The sequence below is a fragment of the Panthera uncia genome, chromosome C2, assembly GCF_023721935.1.
Source record: "Panthera uncia isolate 11264 chromosome C2, Puncia_PCG_1.0, whole genome shotgun sequence".
Taxonomy (NCBI): Eukaryota; Metazoa; Chordata; class Mammalia; order Carnivora; family Felidae; genus Panthera; species Panthera uncia.
The window spans coordinates 119,398,975-119,419,339 of record NC_064810.1 but is presented as its reverse complement, the minus strand read 5'-3'; the positions used below and the strand labels follow the sequence as shown (position 1 = coordinate 119,419,339).

Below are 20,365 nucleotides of genomic sequence, written 5' to 3'. Positions count from 1 at the left end.
TGTACCATGAGAGTTAAAATTTATGTGGAAACTCTCATTTTATGTTTTTTGATTTCTGCATATTTCAGTAAAGTTGCCTTGACTAATTGAGGAGGGAAGATTTAATTAAGCTGGAGGGGCGCCTGGGTGGCTCAGTCAGTTAAGCATCTGATTTCAGCTCAGGTCATGCTCTCACAGTTCGTGGGTTTGAGCCCCATGTCTGGCTCCGTGCTGACATCTCACAGCCTGGAGCCTGCTTCAGATTCTGTTTCCCTCTCTCTCTGCTTCTCCCCCACTTGTGCTTACTTGTGCTCGCACTCTGTCTCTCTCTCAAAATAAAAAAGACATTTAAAAATATAATAAACTGGAAATAGAGAGTATTAGTTGGTCAGATCATTGCTAAGGATTGTTTCCCTTTTTAAAAAAAATTGTTAATGTGTATTTTTGAGAGAGAAAGTGTGAGCAAGGGAGGGACAGAGAGAGAGAGAGGGGACAGAGGATCCAAAGCGGCTCTGTGCTGACAGCAGACAGCCCAATATGGGGCATGACCTGAGCCAAAGTCAGACACTCAGCCAACTGAGCCACCCAGGTACTCTTCCCCTTTTTTAAAGTTCAGTTGTAGAATGAGTGAACCAGTGCCTAAAAGCAGTCTCCAGAATCTAATGGGGTGGGGGCTAATTCAATAGATGAATGGTTAGAATTGTTATGAGCACACAAAATTCTGTGAGCAGGCTAACCTTTGAGATTTGGAAGGCAAGAATGCGAGCAGTGCTAGATTGTGCAAACATAAGACGGGCCACAGCCCTGCAAATCAAGGAACAGTTGTCACCTGAGCACCTATAGTGCGGAAGTCCTGTTTGGCCCCCTGGTTTTTCAGCCATGCTCAGACTCCAGAGGTTTTAGTAATGACTTCAAGCTTGGGAAATTCATGACAGCTATAGAATGTGTGTCTCTGTGACTGTGGGTATGTCAGTCTGTGTTTCTGTATCCCTCGGTCTCCTTCTCCTGGGGATTTCTGCTTGTATTTTACCACATTCTCATTCACTTTGTCTCTCATTCTTTTAAGCCTGTATCTGATTTCTCTTATTGAGTAAAATAATTTTTAGAGAACAATCATTTTGAACATCTTCTTATAGGTTAGAGTAGCATTTCTCAAATGTTTTGGTCCCAAGACCTCCTTACACTCTTAGAAATCATTGAAGACCCAAAGAGCTTTTGTTTATCTGAGTTAAATATCTATCAATATTTGCCATATTCAATATTTAAAAGGAAATTAAAAACAACAACAACAACAACAACAATTAACTCGGGACACCTGGGTGGCTCAGTCAGTTAAGCATCCAGCTCTTGATTTCAGTTCAGGTCATGATCTCACAGTCATGGGACTGAGGCCAGCATCAGTCTCAGAATTGTCACTCACCCCTCTCTCTGTCCGTCCCCTGCTCATGCTGTCTCTGTCTCTCTCTCAAAATAAACAAACATTTAAAAAATAATAATCACAATTCATGAAAAATAGCTGTGATAAAGTCATGATTAAATAACATTTTTAATAACATTTAAAAAAATAAATTTTTCTAAGGCAAAAAAATGTAATGAGAGTGGAATTATCTTACATTTTTGCAAACATATAATGTTTAGCTTGATAGAAAGGAAGTCAGATTTTCATATCTGCTTCTGAATTCAATGGCAAGTATGTTGTAGTTGAAGTATGTGAAGAAAATCTAGCCTCATACAAATAGGTCATTGGAAGTGGGAGATGTTTTCTAATAGCTTTTCATTTAATTGTGGATATTCCTTGATAATACACCAAAACTTGACAGGTAGTTGGTTTTTTTAAAGGTTAGCTGTGACATGGAACTTGAACCAAAGCAATGAACTTTCCATATGTTGTCACAGTTAAATCTACTGATCTTACACCTTTTTGCCTGTATGTGCGTGGTTTTTTGTTACAATATTTGGCAAATGTTAGTTCACTGAGCTATGCCTGTCTTCCAAACTCATTGCACGATATACTAAAGTCACATTCATTAACATCACCACCAACCTCTGTAGAAAAATCATTATGTATTGAGAAATGTAGAGCTCATGGCGGTGAATGCCAAAGTTTGTGTTAAATACCAAATTTTCCAGAATTGCGATTTTCATCTGAAAGTCAAATTTTATTACTGGGAACAAAATGGCTACTTCCTTGAAGTGACAGTCCTGCTTAGTTCATTTTCAAGAAAATGTTTGCCCAGATATCCACATCTGAATAACCATAGTTTGTCTGTCAGTCGTTTTTGAATGTAAAAATGGTGTTCCATGAAAAAAAAGTTGGCTAGTTCAGCTCACAACTCTAAGAACCACCCAAGTGCTCAAGGCAGACATTGGTTTTTCAGTGCAGTGGAAGTGTTTTGTGTGTACCTCCCATTTTATCACACAAAATAGTAAAAAAATGTATATTCAGTAGCCAAGATTTAATAAAATTAGTAACTTTTACTTTCTTATCTGGGTGTTACTGGCTTGATGCTTGCTACAGTGTTGGCTCTTTTGCCCATCATTGCTTTTGTACCATTAATGCACATATTAGCATGGCTGGGTGGGGGCGGGGGGGAAGGCAGATGACATCTTTATGTTATTATGAAAATAGTTTTGACCTCATGAACCTGCTGAAAGGGTCTTGGGAGACTCCAGGTCTATGAAACACTTGGAGCCAACTGCCACATTAGGAGGAAACTAGGAAGAAAATGGACAGGAATTAATTTTTATTTTCCTAGTTACTTGTGCTGTCTACAGAGTAGAATTTGGGTTCATCTGGTTCTAATTTTGAAAACTTTAAATCAGGAACTTTTCTAAATACAGAGTGTAATTTAAGCTGTTTGCTGCTCAGGGTCTGAAGAGCCAGCTCCTCTTGCTTATTGTCACCATCGTCGACAACGTACTGTACCCTACAGGTGTCGCGAGAACAAAGATGAGTTAGATTGGCCTTGTACTCAAGGAGCAAATAGGGAAGGATAGAAACATGAACAAATGCATAACACTTCACGTTTCATAAAGGTGGGAGCCAGAATCTAGGCGTTCCAGAGGACGAAGGGTGCCCAGGTGGGCTGTCACCTGAGATGGGTAAGTTTAAGGAATTGCCAGGCAGAGGAGCTAGAGGCTAGGGTAGAAAAAACTCAAGAGGAAATAATTTTTCTCCTAGAGCTTTTATACAGATGTAGTGTACAGATCTTCCAAAGTTAGAAAAAAGGTATCCATCTAGGGAGGATGCATGCTGTGGGTGCCGTAGGTGCATCGATGTGGGGGAGGGGAGGCTAGGACAGAGAACAGGCCTTCTGCTTTGTACTTTAATACACTTCTGCACTGTTTGAATATTTTACCATGAGCATAGATTTATTTTATTGTTTTAAATATAGTTCATTCTAAAAGCTGGTGAAGTGGGCACCTGGGTGGCTCAGTCGGTTGAGCGGTCGACTTTGGCTCAGGTCATGATCTCGCTGTCCATGAGTTCAAGCCCTGCGTCGGGCTCTGTGCTGACAGCTCAGAGTCTGGAGCCTGTTTCAGATTCTGTGTCTCCCTCTCTCTCTGACCCTACCCCGTTCATGCTCTGTCTCTCTCTGTCTCAAAAATAAATAAATGTTCAAAAAAACCCAATTAAAAATAAATTAATTAATTAATTTAAAAAAAGCTGGTGAAGAAGTGGTAATTTAATCTTCAAAAGCATCTTATTTAAGTGTTCATCTTTGCATTATATGTATGTGCATGTGTTAGATAAGGTTGAAATATGGCAGGAGACGAAAGGATCAGAAGATTCTAAATATGTGAATGAACTAGAATTTCCCAATGGCATTTATATAAAGTATAATTATAAAGTATGTTTATCATACTTTCTGTAAACATATACATATGTACTTGTACTATAATACAGAATTTTATGTTTACATAGAGGTTTAGGTTTTATTTTTATATATAGACATACACATACATATATATACACATGTATATATATGAATATATGTATAAATAAATAAAGGATGAATATTCATCCTTATTTCCTCAAGTGCAGTCCCAATGTATACCTGTTTCTCTAGCATAGTTATTAGCTGCACCCCTTTTGTCTTTCAAATGTCCACGTATATGTGTATGTACACATACAGATATATGTGTATATCACATACTTATGTTGTATATATACATATAGATATCTACATGTGTGTTTTTATAGATAAATATGACTGTGTAAGTATTTTATATAGCATATGCTCATATATTTATAAAGTCACTTAATTATCTAATTACAAATTAGTTTATGTGGGGCCTGGGCAGCTCAGTCAGTTGAACGTCGACTCTTGATTTCAGCTCAGGTCATGATCCCAGGGTTGTGGGATCAAGCCCCACATCGGACTCTGGGCTAAGCACAGAGCCTACTTAAGATTCTCACTCTCTTTCCCTCTGCCCCTCTCCCCCACTCTTGGGCACTGTCTCTCTAAAATAAAAAATTAGGGGCACCTGGGTGGCTCAGTCAGTTAAGCATCCAACTTTGGCTCAGGTCATGATCTTGTGGTTCATGAGTTTGAGCCCCGCATCTGGCTCTGTACTGACAGCTCAGAGCCTGGAGCCTGCTTTGGATTCTGTGTCTCCCTCACTGTCCCTACCCCGGTTGCTCTCTCTCTCTCTCTCTCTCTCTGTCTCTCTCAAAAATAAATATTTAAAAAATATGTAAAATTTAATTTAATTTAATTTTTAATTTAAAAAAAAAGAAATGTAGGTAGGCCCACCAAAATTTTTGCATCTATAACATTTGTTGTTAGCCTTTTTCATGCTTGTCTATCCCATCTCAGTAATACTACTGAGAGAAGTGAATGTATTGCATGAAGCTTGCTGTTTAGAAAACATTTTAAAAAGTTACATGTAAATTAAATCTCCTCTTCTTTCCATCCTACATTTCTTTTTCTGAGGTCTTTTGTGGGCTTTCCATTGGCAGGAATTCCTAAGGCTTCAGTGTTAAGTTACTCTCTATAAAGAAATATAGTAGAGGAGGTCAGTTAACTTTTTTAGGTCAAAGAATACTGTTTTTGCCGAGGATGACTACCCCCTCCACCCCAAACACACAAAAACTCATTTATAAGTCTGAATTTTAATTTTGGGGGGATCTTTAAGTAAGTATGTATGATAAGATCTGTGGGTCTAATGTTATTTCCCTTTATGTTCTTATCAGTCACAACAAAGGAAATCAGCTAACGGGGCCAGGCTGGTCAGGTTACAGAGAGAAGTCACTTGGCGGTAAGAGCATGGGCAGGCAGTGTGTGAGTGCAGGTGGCTGTGATGAGGGGACACAGCTATGAGGCACCCAGTCCTTCTTGCCAGGCGGACAACAACCATTTTGCCCACTCTTCCTGTTGTTCAAAAAAGGTATATTGGTTTTTATGTTAAATCTTACTCTTTTCAACGTCAGCCCGGTTTTTCAAAACCGTGGTTCCAAAAACCAGATTGGTCAGAAAAACCTGTGGGGGCCAGATTTGCCTGTGGCCTACTGTGGGTCTGTGGGTCTACAGACTTTGAACTGATTTCTTTATTGCCCTTTGAACACGTAGGATATGGCTTTTAGCTTTGGCACCATCTGAGATGACCCCGTGACTGTGGTGGGAAGTGGTTCAGGTGGGAGGTAAAATCAAAAAGGAGGTTCTAGAGGGTTCTAAAGTCTTAAAGACTTTAAGGTCCACCTTCAACAACTTTCACTGCTTTTTCAATTTGCATTTGCAGATTTAGATTCTTTGAACTGTTACACTGACTCTTGGATTATAAGCTTTTTGAGGGCATGAAACTCTGTGCCTCTTTCTGAGTGAGGTTCCCTTCCCTTTGTTTAGATCTGCAGAACTAAATTCTACCCTCAAGATCCACTACATGGCACTTTCTCCTCCAGGGCTTTGCTGAGTGTCTCCCTGTGCCTTCCCTCACCGCCATTCCCAAGCTCCTCCCCAGAATGCCACTGCCTTCTTCCAACCTGCCTGCTTGTGTGATTCCACACATTTGTGTGTCTTTGTTATGCAGCGTTTCATAAACACATCTTATACCCCTTGCTACACCACAAAGCTTTGAAGGACGAATTTGTATATATTTTATGGCACAGGGTTTTAGTGTCAGCCCACTGGGCCTGGTTCTAGCTGGTTGATAAAAACTACTTGAAGAGTCTCTGAGACAAGGTGGGAAAGAGACTCATCAAGTTTATGTGTTGTGTCTTTTGAATTTGGTATCATATTAATGTTTTCCTTATTCACTAAATTAGTGCAAATACAAAACATACAGAGGTGCCTGGGTGGTTCGTCAGTTGGGTGCTCAACTTCGGCTCCGGCCCTGATCCCACAGTTCATGGGTTCGAGCCCTGCATCGGGCTCTGTGCTGACAGCTCAGAGCCTGGAGCCTGCTTCGGATTCTGTGTCTCCCTCTCTCTGTACTCCTCCCTCCCTCTCTCTCTCTGTCTCTCTCAAAAATAAATAAACATGAAAAATATTTTTAAAAAATACATTGGATTCCAGGGTCTTTCCCCAGCTGTTCTAAACCAGAATTTCTGTGGGAGCAGGGGAGGGGAAAATCTATCAATTTATACTATTTTAAAGCTTCCCAGGTGACTGTGATGCATAGCCAGGTTTGGGAACTACTGTCCCAAAGCATATAGTAGGTATTCAGGAAACATTTGTTCAAATGTGGAATGAACTCTTGTCTTCCTCTAACATTTAGTCTGATACCATGTACTTAACAGTTGTTCCATAAATGTTGGTGGAGGGAATGAAAATCTATTCTAAGTCCAGATACCACCCCCCACTCCCTTCCTTAGCTGGCGGTAGGGCTGTCTGCTTGCCCCCGCCTCTCACTCTGTCTGGATGGATGGGCTGCTTCTCAGCTGGACCATGGATGGCCTACCCACCTGGTCTCCTGCAGCCAGCTTGCCCCTCCCCTCTGATTGTTTCAGCACACGGCAGCCTGAGTGAGTGGGGTTTGTTTTTTTTCCAGGTCAAATCTGGAATAGATTATGACTTTCAGTGGTTCCCTCTTAACCTAGAATATAAAATTTACCATGAGGAGTACTTTAGAGCCTTTATGACCCTTCCTTTCCTAGCCCATGTCATTCAACAGAAAGGTGTTGAGGCCTGCCACATGTCTGGCACTGCTGGGGATCCTGGGGACAGACCATGTGCACACGCTCTCCCGCCATCACACAGACCCACTCATCAGTCTCTGAGCGCATATACCCTTTTATCATTTTTTGTTTGTTTTGCCTGTGGTGTTCCTTCTGCTTAGAATGCCTTTCCCACACTCCTGTTGTTTTTTTTTTTTGTTTGCTTGTTTGTTTGTTTGTTTTTTATTTTATTTTTTCAATATATGAAGTTTATTGTCAAATTGGTTTCCATACAACACCCAGTGCTAATCCCAAAAGGTGCCCTCCTCAATACCCATCACCCACCTTCCCCTCCCTCCCACACCCCATCAACCCTCAGTTTGTTCTCAGTTTTTAAGAGTCTCTTATGCTTTGGCTCTCTCCCACTCTAACCTCTTTTTTTTTTTTTCCTTCCCCTCCCCCATGGTCTTCTGTTAAGTTTCTCAGGATCCACATAAGAGTGAAACCATATGGTATCTGTCTTTCTCTGTATGGCTTATTTCACTTAGCATAACACTCTCCAGTTCCATCCATGTTGCTACAAAGGGCCATAGTTCATTCTTTCTCATTGTCACGTAGTACTCCATTGTGTATATAAACCACAATTTCTTTATCCATTCATCAGTTGATGGACATTTAGGCTCTTTCCATAATTTGGCTATTGTTGAGAGTGCTGCTATAAACATTGGGGTACAAGTGCCCCTGTGCATCAGTACTCCCGTATCCCTTGGGTAAATTCCTAGCAGTGCTATTGCTGGGTCATAGGGTAGGTCTATTTTTAATTTTTTGAGAAACCTCTACACTGTTTTCCAGAGCGGCCACACCAGTTTGCATTCCCACTAACAGTGCAAGAGGGTTCCCGTTTCTCCACATCCTCGCCAGCATCTATAGTCTCCTGATTTGTTCATTTTGGCCACTCTGACTGGCGTGAGGTGATATCTGAGTGTGGTTTTGATTTGTATTTCCCTGATCCCACACTCCTGTTTTATTGATTGATTGATGCCAAGCTTTCCAGGGCCCCTGTAAATAACAAGTTGGCCCTTCATCCTTTAACACTTTGTACATACCTTTAGTATAAAGCCTACCATCATGGATTGCAATTATTAGTTGACACTTCTCTTTCTCCCCCTAGACTCTGAGCTCCTTGAGGAAAGAGACTTGTCTCCTATTCCTCAGTATTTCCAGCTCTGAGTACTGTGTCTAGCCATGTTAGACATTAACACATGTGCTGGGGAAGAGTGACACAAGAATGAAATTTTTGTGTGTGTGCCAAGAACGTAGATTGAAGTGCTGCGTAGTTACTCTGATTATAAAAGGATTTCTGCCACACCGTGGTAGATCATCCCCCTTTTGAATAGTGTCGTACGTGGATATTCCATAGTTACAACAGTGTGTTAATGACCTATATAATGATACTTTCTATTAGATGCATTATTCTAACTGTGAGTATGATTAAGATATTATTAGATGTGGGGGTGCCTGGGTAGCTCAGTCGGTTGTGTATCTCACTGGCTCAGATCATGATCTCATGGCTCATGCCTCACATCAGGCTCTCTGCTGTCAGTGCAGAGCCTGCTTCGGATCCTCTGTCCCCCTGTCTCTCTGCCCCTCCCCTGCTCACACTTTCGCTCTCTCAAAAACAAACGTTAAAAAAAGATATTATTAAATGTTAACATTTGGCCTTTTACTAACCATCCTAATTGAACAACCTAAGAGAAGAATCAGAGAATCCTACAGAAGTGAGGGGGGGGCTTATCATCTAACATCCTGGAGTGTTCATTGGCTTGATGTGAAATACTGTAGTCCCCAAGTGGAGGTAGGGCCTAGTGGGAGTTTAAGAGTGCTGTGAATTGGAATGTTTTGGAAGAAGCAGTAGTTTTGAGGTGGAAGGACAAAACAGATGTCAGCATGGAACTAAACTGAGAGGGCAACCACCTTTTAAAATCATACAGTATGTGTTTTGCCAGATCTCAGACTATCCAGTCAGGCTGGATAAAGAATTAAAATAACGTATGGGCTTCAGAAAAGCCAAACAGGATGTGAATAAATGAGGCAGGAGAGAAAGTGGATCCTCCAGGGGCCCAGAGCAGAGAACTCATGGAAGACAAAAGAAGCATCAGCAAAATATGTCATTGATCTGTAACCAATGAAGAACGGACTCCTGCCACCTGTTCAGGGGTGACCCCCTCTCCTTCAGGGGCATAGAGGAAGCTGTAGGTTCCATTTCATTTAATTCCATTTCTATTTATAGACTTAATCCCTCACATTTCTAAAAAAGATTCATGGACGGTTACAATTAAAGGCACAGTACACAAGTAGAAAAGAACTAATATTAAATGAAGAAAATGAGACACTAGTCACACCAGAAATCCAAGCTAACAATGGCTACAACAGTTGATGATAAAAGTTGGTTCTAAGCTTCCTTGTCTTGGAAATAGAAGCATTTATTAGTATTAATGCACTTTTTCCTGTGGCTGGATGAGATCAAAGAATGAATCAAATGGATCCTAAAGTATAAAGGACACTAAATAACATAATGGGCACAACTTATAACAGCTTCAGAAAAGGGTAAAAAGAAATTCTTCATTTGGCCATCTGGTCTCTCCACAGCTGAATGAATGCTGTGAGTTAAATGTTGTACTTCAGTGCTAGGAAGACACTGCCACTAGAGAGGCTGGGGGTGCTTGCCTGGTTGGCTCAGTCGGTTAAGCATTCAACTTTTGATTTCAGCTCAGGTCATGATCTCATGGTTCAGTTCATGAGATCAAGCCCTACATCTGGCTCTGTGCTGACAGTGTGGAGCCTGCTTGGGATTCTCATTCTCTCTCTCTCTCTCTCTCTCTCTCTCTCTGCTCCTCCTTCACTTGCTCTCTCTCTCTCTCTGTCTCACTCTCAAAATAAATTTTAAAAAAGAGAGAGAGAGAGGCTGGATGAACAGCTCATTAGTATGACCTTTAGACTAGAGGGGTTTTTTTTGGTTTTAACTGCAGAAGTGATCTGTTAGTGTATAGTGAAATTAGTTGAGTGAGTTGCTATTAGCATTTTTAAAATGAAACAGAACAGAATACATGACACAGAGTAAGGTTAAGTTTGAATTTAATTTAGATCCCTACATACTAACATACTATGTATTTCTTATATAATATACTATCTCTTACTGGAATATTAGTTGGTAGGCTTTGGCCATTCCAGTCTTATGGTTTAAAATATATAGAGAAAATACCAAGAACTAGGTGCTGGGAAGAACAGAGATAAGATCCTTGAACCAGAACAAGAGCCACTATGCCTTTAAATTGTGCCAATTTAGGAACCTGTGACTAGACTCAGTATTTTTTTAATGAAATACAATTAACATACAGTGTTATATTAGTTTCAATTCAACAATTCTATACATTGCTCACTGCGCATCACATTTGATCCCCTTTATCCGTTTCATATATCCTCCCACCTACCTGCCCTCTGGTAACCACCAGTGCTCACTGTACTTAAAAGTCTGGTTTTTTTGTTTGTCTTTTTCCCCCTTTGTTCACTTGTTTTATTATTTTTTTAAGTTTATTTATTTATATTGAGAGAGACAGAGGCAGCATGAATGAGGGAGGGGCAGAGAGAGGGAGAGAGAATCCCAAGCAGGCTCTGTGCTGCCAGCGCAGAGCCCAACACGGGTCTCAAACTCATGAACTGTGAGACCATGACTTGGGCTGAAACCAAGAGTCGGATGCTTAACCAACTGAGCCACGTAGGTGCCCCTCGCTTGTTTTATTTCTTAAATTCCACATATGAGTGAGATCATATGGTATTTGTTTTTCTCTAATTTATCTCACTTAGCATTATACCTTCTAGATCCATCCATGTTGTTACATATGGCAACATGCATGTTTTTGACTGAGTAATATTCCTGTGTGTGTATGTGTGTGTGTGTGTGTGTGTGTGTGTGTGCGCGCGCATGTGCGTGTGTACCACATCTACTTTATCCATTAATCTGTCAGCAGACACAGGCTGCTTCCATATCTTGGCTGTTGTAAATAATGCTGAAATAAACATAGGGTTGCATATATCTTTTCAAATTCGTGTTTTTATTTTCTTGGGGTGAATACCCAGTAGTGGAATTACTGGTGCTGGGACAACTGGACAGCCACATGCAGAAGAATGAACCTGGACCATTTTCTTACACCATGTACAAAAATAAACTCAAAATGGATGAAAGACCTCAATGTGAGACCTGCAACCATAAAAACCCTTGAAGAGAGCACAGGCAGTAATTTCTTTGACATTGGCCATAGAATCATTTTTCTAGATATGTCTCCTGAGGGAAGGGAAAAAAAGCAAAAAATCAACTGGTGGACTACACTAAAATCAGAGCCTTTTGCACAGTAAAGGAAACCATCAACAAAACAAAAAGGCAACCTGCCAAATGGGAAAAGATATTTTCGAATGATATATCTGATAAGGGGTTAATATCCATAACATGTAAATAATTTATACAACTCAACACCAAAACCCCACAAATAATCCGATTAGACATTTTTCCAAAGAAGGCATAAAGATGACAAACAGACATATGAAAAAGTGCTCAACATCACTAACCACCAGGGAAATGTAAGTCAAAACCACAATGAAATATCAGCTCACACCTGTCAGAATGGCTACCATCAAAAAGATAAGAGAGAACAAATGTTGATGAAGGGTTGGACAAAAGGGAGCCCTTGTGCACTGTTGGTGGGAATGTAAATTAGTACAGCTACTATGGAAAAGAGTATGGAGATTCCTCAAGAAATTAAAAATAGAACTACCATGTGATCCAGCAATCTCACTTATGGGTATATGTCTGAAGGAATTGAAATCAGGATCTTAAAGAGATACCTTCAAATCCAAACCACAATGAGAGTAGACTCAGAGACATGCTTTCTTGGTTTTGTGCATTGTTTCTTTTTCGTGTGCCTTCAGTACGTCACCGAGCCCTTTTTGAAAACCCTAATCTACTTTGGCTGTAATAAAAAGGGAAATTAGAGAAAGTATGAGATATGGCCAGTAACGCAGAGAGACAGGGAACCCCTGGTGGTCAGACTGGGTCATGCAGACTGAGGGTTTCCATTGAGAGACCTTTCAGAGCCACAAATTAGAATGGCTTCTCCAGTTCTTCTTCTCTGAGTGGGCAGTACCTCTGTATACAGGTACTGCTTACTTAGGGAAAGCTTTTTTAAAAAAAAAAATCATCTTCCTGCTTCATAAATGATGTTTGGATCGGGTCCTCAGGGTTATCTATGAAAATAGGACGTTTGTGGCAGGACCATGGCATTGCCCAGCTCTAGGAGTTCAATGCAGCAGCCTTGAGTGATGATGAGACCCTTCACATTTGGGGGGGAAACCCTCCTTCTCCCAAATTTGGACGTGTATATATAGCTACGGCTTTGGAGAAAGAGTTCTGGGAGGATTTCCAACTATAACAACTATTAGCAATGGTATGAGAAACAGGCTGGGGCGAGATCAAGATTTAGTTTCTAATGTTGACTCCAAGTCTTGCAAGTAACAGCAAATGAGATAAAAACCTGTATTTTCATACAAAAAAAAAAGTTTTTCAAAAACATTGAAAATTGTCTAGAAATAAAGAAACTACTTGTTGGGGCGCCTGGCTGGCTCAGTTGGTAGAGCATATGATTCTTGAACTTGAGGTTGTGAGTTTGAGCCCCACGCTGGGCATAGAGCTTACTTTAAAAAAAGAAGGAAGGAAAGAAACTAGTTTTGGAAGGGTCTCTGACCATTTCTCTCCTCTTGTTTCAGATGACAGTCATGTCCCTTTCCAGGGACCTCAAGGACGACTTGCACAGTGACACAGTGCTCTCCATCTTAAATGAGCAGCGCATTCGGGGCATTTTATGCGATGTCACTATTATTGTGGAAGACACCAAATTTAAAGCCCACAGCAATGTCCTGGCTGCTTCAAGCCTTTATTTCAAAAATATCTTTTGGAGCCATACAATCTGTATTTCCAGCCATGTCCTGGAACTGGATGATCTCAAAGCTGAAGTGTTTACAGAGATCCTTAATTATATCTACAGCTCCACAGTTGTCGTCAAGAGACAGGAAACAGTCACGGATCTTGCAGCTGCAGGGAAAAAGCTGGGAATATCCTTCTTGGAAGACCTTACTGATCGCAACTTCTCAAATTCCCCTGGTCCCTATGTATTCTGCATTACTGAAAAGGGAGTGGTTAAAGAAGAAAAAAATGAAAAAAGGCACGAAGAACCTGCCATCACCAATGGGCCAAGGATCACAAATGCATTTTCCATCATTGAAACAGAAAATAGTAATAACATGTTCTCTCCACTGGACTTGAGAGCAAGTTTCAAAAAGGTCTCTGACTCCATGAGAACCACCAGCCTCTGCCTGGAGAGGACTGACGTGTGCCACGAGGCAGAGCCCGTCCGCACGCTGGCAGAGCACTCGTATGCCGTTTCCTCCGTGGCCGAGGCATACAGAAGTCAGCCCGTACGTGAACACGACAGCAGTTCGCCTGGTAAAACAGGTAAAGAAACCTGTGAAGCTCTAGCAGCAAAACTGAAAACGTGCCGAAAGCCAAAGACAGTCTCCATACCCCAGGCTTCCGATTCAGCTGCAGAAAATAGACCACCCCCTCCAGCAACCAGCTCAGAGGTTAATCAGGAAAGAAGTCCAGAGCTGCCTGCCGTTCTTCCTTGTTCAAAATCTCCCAACAACGAAGGAGATCTCCGTTTTTCCAAGGAAGATGAAAATAAATCCTCTGACGTCCCTGGGCCGCCGACGGCAGAGGTCCCACCTCTTGTGTACAACTGCAGCTGTTGTTCTAAGTCCTTTGACAGTAGCACTTTGCTCAGTGCCCACATGCAGCTCCACAAGCCAACCCAGGAGCCGTTAGTGTGCAAGTACTGCAACAAGCAGTTCAGCACCCTGAACAGACTGGATCGGCACGAGCAGATTTGTATGAGGTCCAGCCACATGCCTGTTCCCGGAGGAAACCAGCGCTTTTTAGAAAACTATCCAACCATCGGACAGAATGGAAGTTCGTTCACAGGTCCAGAACCGTTGCTCTCTGAAAACAGGATTGGTGAGTTTTCCAGTACCGGAAGTACCTTGCCAGAAACGGACCACATGGTTAAATTTGTTAATGGGCAGATGCTCTACAGCTGTGTTGTATGCAAACGTAGTTACGTGACTTTATCCAGCCTCCGAAGACATGCAAATGTTCACTCGTGGAGAAGAACATATCCGTGTCATTACTGCAACAAAGTATTTGCACTGGCTGAGTACAGGACAAGACATGAAATTTGGCATACAGGGGAGAGGCGCTATCAGTGCATTTTCTGCCTTGAAACTTTCATGACCTATTATATTCTCAAAAACCATCAGAAGTCTTTCCATGCCATAGATCACAGACTTTCCATCAGTAAAAAAACAGCAAATGGAGGCTTGAAGCCTAGTGTGTATCCATATAAACTTTACAGGCTACTGCCTATGAAATGCAAGAGGGCTCCTTATAAGAGCTACCGAAATTCTTCCTATGAAAATGCTCGAGAAAGCAGTCAGATGAATGCGTCAGCATCTGGTCCCTATGTCATTCAGAATCCACACAGCTCTGAGTTACCGACGCTGAATTTCCAAGACCGCGTCAACACCCTCACCAGCAGTCCAGCCGTCCCCTTGGAAACATCTGCACGCCAGGACATGCCCGCTTCTGCCAACGTACAGAGCGCAGAGGGGACCAAGTGGGGAGAGGAAGCACTGAAAGTTGATCTCGACAATAACTTTTATTCTACCGAGGTGTCGGTTTCTTCCACTGAGAATGCTGTCAGTTCTGACCTCCCAGCAGGGGACGTGCCTGTTTCGTCTTTGAGTGGTGGCAGTGAGAACGCAGCCTCTGTGATCAGCTACAGTGGCTCAGCACCCTCGGTCATTGTGCATAGTAGCCAGTTCTCATCAGTGATAATGCACAGCAACGCCGTTGCCGCCATGACCAGCAGCAGCCACAGAGCCCCTTTGGACCCAGCAGGCAGTCAGCCCCTGAAAGACGACAGCAAACTCGAGCCTGACAAAGCGGGCAGGGTCGTCAGCAGACCCAAAAGCATTAAGGAGAAAAAGAAGATCGTGCCGTGTAACAAGGGGGAGGTAGCAGAGGAGTCCAAATACGTCGCTGATCCCGGAGGGTCATTGAGCAAAACCGCAAGTATGAAAGAAACCAGTAAAATTGAAACCTACATTGCAAAGCCTGCTCTGCCAGGAACCTCCACAAACAGCAACGTGGCGCCCCTTTGCCAGATAACGGTGAAAATCGGAAACGAAGCCATCGTGAAAAGGCACATCCTAGGATCTAAGTTGTTCTATAAAAGAGGGAGAAGACCCAAGTATCAAGTGCAGGAGGAGACCTTGCCACAAGAGAGTGACCCAGAAGCCAACAGAGACAGCCCACTCGGGCTCTGCCAGTCCGAGTGTGTGGAAATGAACGAGATGTTCGATGACGCCAGCGACCAGGATTCCACTGACAAACCTTGGCGTCCTTACTACAACTACAAACCCAAAAAGAAATCCAGACAGTTGAGGAAAATGAGGAAGGTCAACTGGAAGAAAGAACATGAACACAGGAGCCCAAGCAATAAGTGTAAATACCCAGCAGAACTGGACTGCGCTGTGGGGAAAGCTCCTCAGGAGAAGGCCTTTGAGGAAGAAGAAAATAAAGAGATGCCCAAGCTGCAGTGCGAACTCTGCGATGGAGACAAAGCCTCGGGGGCCGGCAATCAAGGAAGGCCCCACAGGCATCTCACTGCTAGGCCTTACGCCTGCGAGTTCTGTGCCAAGCAGTTCCAGAGCCCTTCCACGCTCAAGATGCACATGCGGTGTCACACTGGAGAGAAGCCGTACCAGTGCAAGACCTGCGGGCGGTGCTTCTCGGTGCAGGGAAACTTACAGAAACACGAACGCATCCACCTGGGCGTGAAGGAGTTCATCTGTCAGTACTGCAACAAGGCATTCACGTTGAACGAGACGCTCAAAATCCACGAAAGAATCCACACCGGCGAAAAGCGTTACCACTGTCAGTTCTGCTTTCAGAGTTTTTTGTACCTTTCCACAAAAAGGAATCATGAGCAGAGGCACATTTGGGAACATGATGGGAAGGGCTATGCCTGCTTCCAGTGCCCCAAAATTTGCAAAACAGCTGCTGCCCTTGGAATGCACCAGAAGAAACACTTATTCAAGAGCCCAAGTCAGCGGGAGAAAGTCGAAGGTGACATGTGCCATGAGAACTCAAATCCTCTGGAGAACCCACATGTCAATGATTCAGAAGACAATGACCAAAAGGATAATGTGCAAACCATTGTTGAAAATGTCCTTTGAGTGGTGATACTTAGAAAAATCTTCAAAACTATAAGTTGGTGGGTTTGTTGTTTTGGGGTGTTTTTAGCTGTTTCTTCTGGTGTGTGTGTTTTTTTTTTTTAAGTTTAGTTTTGTTTTGTTCACACAACAGTCATGAAGGAGTGAAATGTAAAAAAGAAAATCTCATTTGTGAAAATTCCAGAAAAAGGATCCTAATATCTACTTTGGGTTTTAGCATTAACTTCATGCAAAGTGCACAAAAATGAAATAGCTGAATCCTCCAGTATCCCAAGTATCTTGTGGAAGTTTATGAAGTTCTTAGCTGTGGTATTTCTGCCAGTGGAAAAAAAAAGAGTCTAATGTTAGCCTAATTTAGAACTTTCTAGTAAGTGCTAATAGGAACTGGCTGCTGAGCTATCTTTAGTTACTGGAGAAAACGAGGGTCGGATATCATGAAAACATCATCTTCATAAATATGTTAGAAGGTAAACGAGCTATGACAGTCATTTTTCCCATCCAGCTTCTGTGCTATTAAAAATTGTTTAAATTAGTGGATATATAAGAAATATTTAATATTATAGCTGAAAATATGTGTGAAATTGAGTAACTTAAGTAGGACATTCATACATTATCTAGAACTACTTTTCTGCAACACAAGCCTTGTAAAATACATATATAAATCACTATGACTTTTAACTATCCATGTCCCCTGTAGAGAATTATAATGACGAGCAATAGATCTGCAAATAATGAGGACTAATGGAAAAATCAGTAGAAAGCATCTTGATATGATTTAAGAGCACGTTGTATGCTTTTAGATGGAATGCTGTTCCCTTGAAGTTCTGGCTGAGCTATTACTAGAACTGGTCTACTCCAGTCACAGAAAAAATAGGTCATGCCTTATCTATGGGGGAGAGCCCTCCCAGAATTTTTCTCTGATCACCTGTGCTGTATATTACTTTGCAGTGGCCTCACTTCAGAAAATAAAGAAGGGTCAAATTCTTCTGAAACTCCCTGCAGTCTTCCATCCATCACAAGGCCATGGATGTAGAGGTCTATTTCAGACAGACTTAATCAGTCTCCAGGGTTTAAGTTAAAACCTGACACATCCCATTCCACTGAAGGAGTGTCCAGGAAATTTAGTGCAAAGCATGCATATGGTGGTGAATTCCCAGGCACTTGAAAATGACAGAAAGCCTAATCCCAGTGATTATTAGCCTTCTTGGAGATTATGCAGCCCACAAGTATATACTAATATAAAACAAAAGGGCATCAGAAAGACACCTCCCACCTCACCCATTAATGACTTGAGTGGGCAAGAGGAAGCGATGACCTTCCTTGCCTCAAACAGTAGCTTTGTTTTGGGGGAGGTTGGAGGAGAGATAGACTGTGGAGTAATACGATTCCATCACTTACTTATATGACTCAGAAACCTATCCCCAAAGCCAGATGCCTTGTCTTCATGTTTGCAGACACCTGGCTCCCTTGCTAAAAACCCACTTAAGTTGTTTCATGTTCTTTTATGCTGCCCCACACCATCACCATTGCCCTCCAAGTCTAATTGCGCTGTAGGATATTCCATCATGTGGACTAGGTTCTGGGAAGCTGGAACTCATCATTCTTAGGTTATAAACTGCCAGAATAGGAGGGAGAGAGAAAACATTCCCACCCTTTGATCACCAGTGTGAGCAGAACCTGGAACCTGGTTTAAGGGTGACCTACAGCTATTCATGTTCATGGGATTTGATAGATGGAAGCCCAAGGTTATTCAAGGTTGCAGAGTCACCATAATGAAGAAGTAGTTCAAAGGACTCCAGTTTCTCTCTTCAAGTATTGTGATGTCTCCTTGAAGAAGACTTAATACGGATTTGGGTGGGCAAGAAAGCATTTAAACACCCAGAGAAGGACACGATCAAAGCTGACCTTTTTATACAGTAGTATTTTGCTGTTAAGTAACCCCAATATTGCATCTGCATTTATCTTTTGTTGATCTACTTTCACTTACTTACATACAGTATTATGTAATAGAGGAAAATGGGGAAATGCAAGCAAAATTCATCCTTATTTTATACGTTGTATATATGTATACCTGCACTACTCATTTGGGTTTTGTTAAAAGAGATGGTCACAAAGGGCTTATGAAAATCATTTCTGAATTGATAATTAGAATATTGAATAGGTAATTCGGTGATCTACTAATTTATTTTATCTCAATTGGGATTATTAATCAAAGAGAATTACTGTGTATTTCAGTCATTTTGATTTGAGGTAACTCCAAATATAAAATTATTACATGTAGTGATGTCTCCTAGCCCTTACATGTGGAAATTTTTTAAGTGGACTTGTATGCTGATAATTCTAGACCAAAGTAAATATGGCAGAATATTTATACATGAAAAAATAATTTTGCAAATATTTTCTATAATTGTATTATTCGTTTAAAATGTTGATAGCTTGTGTTAGTTTCAGGGAGGGGTGTATATTTTGATAAAAAAAATACTTGACTTTGTAATTCTGTATATTCTATACAATTTATAGCAGAGCCGTTTTAAGACAGCCTTGTCACATTTTTGTTAATTGTGAAAACTTTACCATGAGTGATGTTTATGCATTGAGTACATAACGACCAACTAGAATTAAAGTAGGTGTAAACAGTGAACATACTGTATGCTGTACAAGATATATTGTAATTTGCTGTTTTAGCATCTGTATTTTGGTTAGAAGATATTATTAAATGCAGATGTTAAGGGTTGGAAAAGTCTAATTTTATTTTTAGAAATAATGAATATAAATTTGGTTTTGCTTGATTAAAATAGCTTATTCTATGTTAAGTCTCTTAAATGTTTTAATGTTAATTCTTTTGTGCAGTCAAGCGGCTATTTCCTCTTTGTGAGTCACAGCATTGTTTCACATATTATTCATTTAATATATTTCTGTTTCCTTACTTGTTTACGTTCCATGATACCTACTTACATGCTTAGGACTCAAATGGAATATGCATTAAAAAAAAAAAGCAGAAATAAGAGAGATTGAAGTCTTCTTATCATTTAATGCCTTGGCTAGGCCTGACCTTGTGATAAATCAGAGAGCGTTGAAAGTGTTCTGTCTACTCTACTCATCCTCGGGAAACAAATTACACTTAGTACCAGGAATCTGGCAAGGTTCTTCCCATGGGCTGTTTCATTCAGGTCTTTCCCAGCAACCATGGGAAGTAGACTTCATTATCTACATTTTGTAGTGACTTTGAGAAGATCCCACAACCAGACAGAACCAGGATTCCAAGCCAGATCTCCCTGACTTCAAAGCCCACGTTTTTGTTTCTTCTCAACACCTTAGAGAAAAATACTTAATGTAAACTGAACGGGCAGTGAGGCAAAGAGGCATGACAAATGAATGCAGCTTTATGATGATAGCTGTTACAGTGATGGCCTTCAGGAGGCCGTACTGGTCTCAGCTTTCCCTGACACCACCGCTGCTTTATTTCTGATGCCTCTACACTCTGGGCATTTGCCTTCTCTTGTATGTTGGGATATTGCCTTATAAAATCATTTTTTAAATCTGTACACTTTTTCTTTTCAAGAATATAGAGTAAAATCGGGCGCCTGGGTGGCTCAGTCAGTTAAATGTCTGATTTCGGCTCGGGTCATGATCTCACAGTTGTGAGTTCAAGGCCCGTATCAGGCTCTGTGCTGTCAGCTCAGAGCCTGGAGTCTGCTTCAGATGCTGTGTCTCCCTCTCTCTCTCTCTGCCCCTCCCCTGCTCCCTCTCTCTCTCTCTTCCTCTCTCTCTCTCTCTCAAAAACAAACATTTTAAAAAAGGGATTAAAAATAACATGGAGTAAAATATTTAATACTGTTTTAAGCTAGTAATTTTTCACATAAAAAATGTCCCCTCATCACAGACTATATT

General features: G+C 41.3%; 1 protein-coding gene across 4 annotated transcripts in view; it reads left to right on the top strand.

The window, feature by feature from the left end:
• The window catches only part of ZBTB38 (zinc finger and BTB domain containing 38), a 141,871-nt gene extending 122,390 nt beyond the window's left edge, over nucleotides 1-19,481 (top strand). For all 4 annotated transcript variants that reach the window (XM_049629750.1, XM_049629751.1, XM_049629749.1 and 1 more), the window contains one exon: nucleotides 12,893-19,481. In XM_049629750.1, coding sequence (XP_049485707.1) covers nucleotides 12,893-16,477 — 3,585 coding nt within the window. In that variant the 3' untranslated portion in view covers nucleotides 16,478-19,481. The remainder of the gene's footprint in view (nucleotides 1-12,892) is intronic.
• The last annotated feature ends 884 nt before the right edge of the window (nucleotides 19,482-20,365 follow it).